The sequence below is a fragment of the Glycine max genome, chromosome 10 (genome assembly GCF_000004515.6).
Source record: "Glycine max cultivar Williams 82 chromosome 10, Glycine_max_v4.0, whole genome shotgun sequence".
In the NCBI taxonomy this organism is placed as follows: Eukaryota; Viridiplantae; Streptophyta; class Magnoliopsida; order Fabales; family Fabaceae; genus Glycine; species Glycine max.
Window position 1 is genome coordinate 9,483,769 of NC_038246.2, and position 8,519 is coordinate 9,492,287.

The 8,519-nt window shown below is 36.6% G+C and overlaps 1 protein-coding gene across 1 annotated transcript; it reads right to left on the bottom strand.

Moving 5' to 3' along the window:
- Positions 1-1,192: 1,192 nt before the first annotated feature.
- Positions 1,193-4,400, bottom strand: LOC100791242 (uncharacterized). Its single transcript, NM_001254417.2, is given in 3 exon segments — positions 1,193-2,042; positions 4,132-4,205; positions 4,348-4,400. Coding segments are annotated over 3 exon segments (780 nt in total). The 5' UTR covers positions 4,368-4,400; the 3' UTR covers positions 1,193-1,356.
- Positions 4,401-8,519: the final 4,119 nt, after the last annotated feature.

Genomic DNA, 8,519 nt, shown 5'->3' on the forward strand with positions numbered 1-8,519 from the left:
TAATCTTCTTTTTCCTTTGAAAAACAAGTTCCATCAAAATCATATAAGATACATAACTTAGACAAATTTATATAATAGAGGTAACAAGAATACTTTAACATTTTGGAAGGGCTTCATTGCCAATAAAATGCATGTTTAGATTGTTGTCCAAATTTCTACAACACACATTCCAATGAACTTTTAACACAAATAAGGCATGAGTTCCTTTCACAATCGTAATTGAGGCCACATACTAGAATCAGTAGAAACAAATCTAAGTTAATGTAGATGGAGATGCTATTAATATAGGCTGAGTACTAGAAGCCACAAGAACTAACATGTATGGCCTCCACTTGATGGAGATGCGAAGATGCACTCACTACAAAATGAGCAATTTACTAATGACTGTTAATGTTGTCCACTTTCATTTTTCTCGGTAGTATATGGATAAACTTTTATCATTGCTGAACCTGGAATTTCTTGTTACAAATAATGTCTATTTTGGATCAAATTGTAATTTGAAGTGATTTATGATTTTAGTTTTATAAAAACAATGTGCTGAACGGGAAAGTATTAGCCATATAATACACTTTTCATTATAAGAACTAAATTCACAGGTTTTGATAACTTGTGTACGGCTAAGGGCTGAATTAAACAATTTTATAAGTAGAGGAATTGAATTGAAATTTCTTAAACATATCAGCATTCAAGACCAATACATATTTTAGTCTTTAATATATATAGCCAATATATAAGTGTGTCATGCCAAAATTTCGGACAAACGAAATTCAAACTTCTGTTACATCGCCAAAGAAAAAAAATTCTGTAATATAGGTTTTGAAATTTGACATAATACAAACTTTAAGCGATTAGCCATAGTTTCAGCTTACTCGAAGAGGTCCTCTGATTTTTTACTATTCTAGTTACCATGTCCATTTACCCGTGCAATATTGAACAATAATCAGGTTATGGTTTTCGTGCATTCCAAATTCCCCATGATATGAGTGATTGGAACTCAATTCAATTCTTAATTAGATAAACTTTTATAAAAAGAAGGAAATAAGAAAGTAAAATAAATTAGACTTGTTTAGTAAGTTAAAATAAATTAAAATTGGTTTGAATCTATGCATAACTAATTTTAAACTATAAGAGAAGCTTAGTTTCATTTTGCCTTTTTATTTTCTTCTATAAAAAGTACTATTGAGAAAGTTTATCCAACCAGGACTTTGAATCACAAAAGACAAGTTCAAACAACAAAATAAATTATGCAAATCCATTGTACCATTCATATAGATTTTATATCTCTTACACACCCAGATTAAAAAAAAAAAAAAAGAGCATGGGACTCACATATGTTTGAACAAAGACAATTCTTATTCATTGAGTAACAAGCTGAGGAGATTGACGAGCAATATTGGTTGGAATTTGGGGTTCAACCACTTGCAGCAAGCCAGTGGCCAACCTTGAGGTTAACTCTTCAACCGGTACCTTCACCACATTAGGCCTCATTCCAATGTCTGCCATATACCTACTAGCACAGTAGACTCCAACAGCCGTCGCTGCCATTCCGTAGACGTTAGTAGTAACCATACGGAGGGGCGAGGATAGAGCAGCAGCAAGAGGTCCCCCTATGATGGAAACTGCTTGGCCACTTTGTCCAATTTCTAGGAGCCCGGTTTTGCAATAGATAGCAAAGTCTTCACAGTTTTTCTTGAAAACATTGTAGCACCCAAAGCCATTTTCGAGCAGATATTTTGCCCGATGGACGACAATATCATCGTCATCAGAGACAGCAAGAGTACACGTTCCACCGCGGGCTTTCGCAAGGAAAAGGGCTGGGGTAACGGCATACTCGAACCGATACAGAACGCCACCAGCTAGGAAGCAGTTCATGCATGAGGAGATAACCCCGTGTTCCTCTTGGGGTGCTGTACAAGTTGGGCAACTTTCTCGAGGCTTGGCTGGTCCTGAACTGATGAGGAGAAGATCTAGTGCAGTACCGGTTCCTACTTCTTGCCCATGTCTAGTGAAGTGAATGACTTTGTCATCGCCGACATAAATGCCTATTATTATTCAGACACAATAGACAATGATCTATAATTGAAGCATAATTCAATCTCGATAGATATAATGTAGTGAGATACTCTAAGGAAAACCAGAGCAAAAGAAGGGAAAGGGAGGGGATGTGATAACTGGAAACTGGAAAGTATGAAATAAGGAAGATTAGTTAATAAACAATGTCAAGAACTCCAATAATAAATCATATAGAAATCTTCAAATAGAGAGATTCCTAGCAACACTGGGTGTAGACAAAACTCTTGCATAACACCATTGACTGTGATACTGCATTTGATAGGAATCACTGTTCTAAAGATCAAGAAGTACAAAAATTCAATGTAATAGTATTATTTAATAGAAAGCGATAACCCCAAAGGCTATTACACTACTCGTGGAAGACTACCAGAGTCAGTGACTCCTAGCCCAGGGAATGTTCTCCTCTCCTAACCTCATTCTTCCCTCCTATCCTCCTTATCTAATCACTCTCTAACAGAATTTGTTAGAATCTCCACTGCCACGTCATGTAACTAACTCCCACCCCCTGATCCTATTTTCTTTCTCCTAGTATAAACCTTCCATACAGTGGCCTGACATGGCTCCTTACTATTTTGAAATTCACCACAGGACACCAGTGCACTATCAGCATTAATTACATGGCTCACCATTGTCTTCCACTAAATTTAACGTTTTTGTGCTAATTGTTAAAAAAAGACAATGGTGGCAAACATAGTTGCATGGCATATGCTTCAATAGTACACTGAAAAGAATTGTTCAAAATCTCTTCTCCATTAGTAACCTTGGCTCTATCTAAAGCTACAATCTTCACCACTTGTTCCCTCCTATGGTTTTCAATTTCCATGATCCGTAAAGCAAAGTGAATAGTTTTGTCCACTATTTAATCTCACTATATATCATGCTAAACCATCATTTCATCATGAAATTTTGTGCTAGAACTTAAATAAGACCTCAAAGAAGTGCAAAATGATGATCAAGAAAATGAGGATGCAAGGAAATTTTGAAATTTGAAATGAAGACAATATTTAAATTATGTATTTCTAGAGTTCTCTTCCCTATTTTGTCTTTATTTTCTTTTCAACCACACAAGAGAAAATTTCAAACTACAAAATCTTCTTTCACCCCAATTTCTCTCTTCCTCTCAATCCAAACATAGGATTAGAGATTCAACACACACATATACGCATGCACATACATATATTTCTCATGACACAGAAGCCAACTATCTATCTCCTTGCAGGTAAGGCCGTTCAAGACAAGTATTATATTATCTCCCAAGATGAAACTTCTCTTTTGTTTTCAAATGGAAAAGCAAAGTCACACTCTAACGCCAAAATACAATATTATATCCAAAGACAAAGCACAAGCCCTGAAGATGGAACTCCTTCTTCTGATACAGTCAGCACCAATGTGTAGCTTTCCCATGTTCAAGGATACAAAAACGAAGGCACCAATAGGGCCAAGTTTCCATTATTTTCTAAAGCTTAAAATCCAATCCAGAGTTGAATGTGAAATCCCTTTTCATGGTTGCGATTGATCAAAGAAACAACCACACAGGTATCTCAAGGGCCATATCAAAACTTCACTATAAGCCTAAAATCTTACAAAATAAGATGGGATAATTTTTTTTCAGTCCCTATACTTTCGGTGTAACTTGTTTGTAATCCCAAACTTCAAGTTTATAGTCCTGAACTTAACAAAATTAGTGGTTTCGGTCCCTCTTCACGCTATGTGGAGGGACGAAAACCATTGTTTTTTCTAAAGTTCAGGAACCAAATTGATCAAAGCTCAAGTACAATGACTAATAACAATTTTTATCGAAAGTACGTAGGCTAAAAACATATTTTTCCAAATAAAATTATAACATATTTTACTCTATGAATCTCCTGGTGTTAAGACAAGTACAGAATCTATAATTCTAAATCATTAACTGTTTTCGCAACTCCTACTTCATTTTCCTTTGAACCACAAACAAATTCCACAAGAGAACCCGAAAAAACAATATATATATATATATATATATATATATATATAAAGGAAATTAAAATAGAAAAGTGAAGAGAGAGAGAGAGAGAGAACCGTGATGAGCGTATATGTAAGCAGTCCTCCAAGAGTAGATGTGATCCCCTGGTTTCAGGCTCTCTCTAGTTACTCTGCGCATCCATTGTTTCAATTCAGCAATGTTTTTTTTTCAGACAACAACAAACGCAGAATCAAAAAAACCTTAAAAATACCAAAAGGGTGTTTTTAGTTTTTAGTTTTCACCAACGTTGGAGGAAGGAAAGTTAAGCGTACCTGTTAGACAGAAGCCCCATATCTCCGTTACCGTTATTCCCTTTCTGATCAGAACGGAACAGACTTCGATTCCTCTCTTTGTTATTGGGATGGGGAGAGTGGAGGATAGAAGAAACGGTTTGGAGTGGGAATGACGGTTGTGCCCTTCGGCGATAGCTTCGCCGTTAAGGAAAAGTGACGGTGGGAAACTGGAAACTGGAATGAGATTGAGACTTGAGGATGGGTTAAAAGGAGACAACACGTTGATACGACAACGATGCTTTCATTTATTGGAACTTGCACACGTAGAGTGATGGAGAAAAAAATATTAAGATTAGAGGTGCAGCAGCAACATGCGCCAACTTGGGGATATGCTAGGTGCACCCAGCAATATTGCTGGTGCACCCAGCAATTTATTGAAAGGTCAATTTTGCCCTTCATTTAAAAACTTAAAAAACTTTTTCCCTCTTTCGGAAGCATTCTCTCTTCTTCATTTCTCTCTTCCGCGAAAGCTTCCTTTCTCTTCTCTCTTCCGTGACGAGCTCGGTGGTGGTCTTCTTCTCCGCGAGGCTTCTCCGCCAGCCCTTAGACCCATTTGCATTCGAGGTAGGTGGCCTTCTTCTTAGCTTTGGTTTTGTTATGCACTATATTTGTAGCATTTAGGGTAGGTTAGTTGAACCTTAGGTTAGTTTAACCTTAGGGTAGAAGACGCCGGAAAAAATGGTGAAAGCTTGGTGACGGTGGCGCCTTCCGGAAGACCCGTTTGGGGTTCTTCCGGAACTTCCAGAAGAAGGTCTTTCGGAAGATTTCCGGAAGAAGGGTTCTTCCGGAAGTAATGAAACGTCTTCCCCATTTTACTAATTTACTAATTTTAAATTACTTATGTATTTTTTATAAATGAAGTAGTTTATTTTTATAAATAAAGTTGTGTATGTTTGGAAATTTTTTTCCCCATTTTTGTTTTATTTTTATATATAATTTTAGTTGTGTATGTTTACTAATTATATATTTTGAAATTAGTTGTGTTTTTTTTGTTTATAAATAAACTTTTTTATTTTATTATAAATAAAGTTGTTTATTTTATTATAAATGAAGTATTTTTTTTATAAATGAAGTTGTTTAATTTTTTTTAAAATTAAGTTGTGGATGTTTAATAATTAATTATTTGTATATTAGTTGTGGTTTTTTATAAATGAAGTTTTTTTTTTAAAAAAAAGTTGTGGATGTTTAGTAATTAATTATTTTTATATTAGTTGTGTTTTTTTTATAAATGAAGTTGTTTATTTTTTTTTAAAATTAAGTTGTGGATGTTTATTAAATAATTGAGTTGTGTTTTTTTTATAAATGAATTTTTTTAAATTTTTTTAAAATTAAGTTGTGGATGTTTACTAATTAATTTTTTTTACATTAGTTGTGGTTTTTTATAAATGAACTTGTGGATGTTTAGTAATTAATTATTTTTATATTTGTTGTGTTTTTTTTTATAAATGAAGTTGTTTATTTTTTTAAAAAATTAAGTTGTGGATGTTTACTAAATAATTTAGTTGCGTTTTTTTTATAAATGAAGTTTTTTAATTTTTTTTTAAATTAAGTTGTGGATGTTTACTAATTAATTTTTTTTACATTAGTTGTGTTTTTTTTATAAATGAAGTTGTTTAATTTTATTTTTTAAAATTATGTTGTGTATGTTTTCAAATAATTTGATTTAAATTAGTTTTATTTGTTTATAAATAAACTTGTTTTATTTTTATAAAGAAAGTTGTGTATATTTTGACAAAAAAAAATACGTGTTCGACATGATTTGCAGATCATGGCTAGAACACGAGGTTTAGGTCGTGCCATAGGTAGACTTGTAGGCAGAGATAGACATGATGACCATGATGCAGCTGATGTTCCCGAGAGGCGTAGGCCTACTGCCTCAGCCCGTAGGCAACGAGTTCATCAGATGACTACGGAGGGACGTGATATGGCTGAGGACGTTGCTGACATGACTGACGATGTCCCTGATCTGGCTGCGGAGGCACCTGAGATGCGTGGGGACATACAGGGTGTTGATGATGCTCAAGGGTCAGATGCTGATGATGCTACTGAGGGATTCCCTGGTGGGCCACGTGACCCGTCAGTACTGGCATCATTTGTGGACCATGTTGCACATGCTGTTTGGAGTGGACAGGTATTTTAATTTGTTAATTATTTATCATTGTTGATTTATTTGTTTGTCATTAATTTTTTTTAATAATTGTATAATTTGTACTTCAAATCAGGAACGTCCTGATTTGAAGTTAGTGTCACATGGGAGGAAGGTGACACTGATTGGGAGGCCAGTGCCTGAGATTGAAGGCCTGGTGGCTGCCATAAGATTAAGTCCACTGATCGATTGTTCAGTTATTACTGGCGATCCTGGACTGATATCCGCATTCGTGGAGAGGTGGCACGGTGAGACCAGCACCTTCCACCTTCCGGTAGGAGAGTTGACGATCACATTGGATGATGTATCGTCACTCCTTCATTTGCCCATCACTGGCGCGTTGCACAGTTTCCATGCTCTTTCTACGGAGGAGGCCAGATTTTTGCTGACAGAGTTGCTCGAGGTGTCTGCTGAGGAGGCTAGAGCCGAGACAGCACTGACTCGTGGGGCATATGTACGACTAGGATGGGTTCGTGACATTTATGAGACGAGATGTTAGGCCTGGCGGTGGATTGTCGCAACTCGCGCTTATCTGTTGCACCTGATCGGTTGCACTCTTTTTGCTAATAAGAGTGCAACATACGTGCATGTGGTTCACCTTGACGCTTTCCGGGACCTCGCTCAGAGTGGTGGTTATGCTTGGGGAGTTGCTGCGTTGGTTCATATGTATGACCAGTTAGATGAGGCTTGTAGGACCACCACACGATAGCTTGCGGGGTACTTGACGCTACTACAGGTGAATTTTGTGTTTTTTAATATGTTACGTTCGATTATGATTTAAACATGTTTTTATGTTATGCTAACCTCATTTATTATGTAGTGCTGGATCTATGAGCACTTCCCTAGTGTGCACCAGTGCGTGACAGATGATACATACCAGGAGACATCCCCACGTGCTTCCTAGTGGTTGACGTCGAAGGCGCACATGAAGGAAATCACAGGAGCACCTTACGGGGCACGTTGTGATGGTTTGACCGTCACAGATGTGTCCTGGTTGTCGTACACAGAGCATCAGGGGGTTAGGGCCTTTCAGGAGATTTCATCATTCCAGGGTCAGTTGAGATGGGGTCCTATGGTGGTCATAGCTCGACCGGAGAGGGTGGTACGACAGTTTGGTTACATCCAAAGCATTCCTCCGCCGCCTGTTAGTGCTCGATTGTCACACGATGATATAGATGACAGGTGGATGCATTTTGAGGAGCACTTATTACCTGCGGGTGAGCTTTGTCTAGTGCCTGGGCAAGTATCTGCGGATTACATGGAGTGGTTTTTCCGCATATCTCACCCATTCATGATATCGACCCAGGCAGGTTACCAGCCGAGTGATGCACCAGCTGCAGACCCTGAGGAGTATATACAGCCGCCCAGCCCCCAGGTCCCAGTGGCATTTGACCCCCTCCACATGTGGTAAGATTTTTTGCGCCTTTAATGTTTGATGAGTTGTTATTTATTTTAAATTTTATAATAAATGTTTTTAATGATTGTGACAAGATGATTACGACGAATATGAGGCGATTGCACAGAGGTTGGAGCGTGTGCTCAACCTTAGGATGGTCAACACAGAGTTATATGAGATTATGCAGGACTGCCTAATGATCGCCAGAGGGGGAGCCAGTGCTGATGGAAGTGTCAGGGCTCGTCAGAGACGCCGCACAGAGCATTGATTATTGTATTTATTTTTTGTCTTGTAGTTGACATGAATATTTGTAATTATTACAGTTTTTTGTTTGATATAGTTGACTTGTTTTGCATAGTTTATTAGTTTATAATATAGTTTATTATTCCGATTGTGGTCCTTAAGCGAAGTTTGCGAGTGTTTTAAATTAATTTTTAAAAAAGTGAACCTAAAATCATGAGTTTTGTTTGTAAGAATTACATTAAAAATAAGTGTTTTTAAAATCATTCATAATTCATAATTCATAATTATGTGTTAGTAAGATTTTTAAAGTAATTATCATATATAATAAATTATGATTCGATCATAATTTACACTATTAATATATAA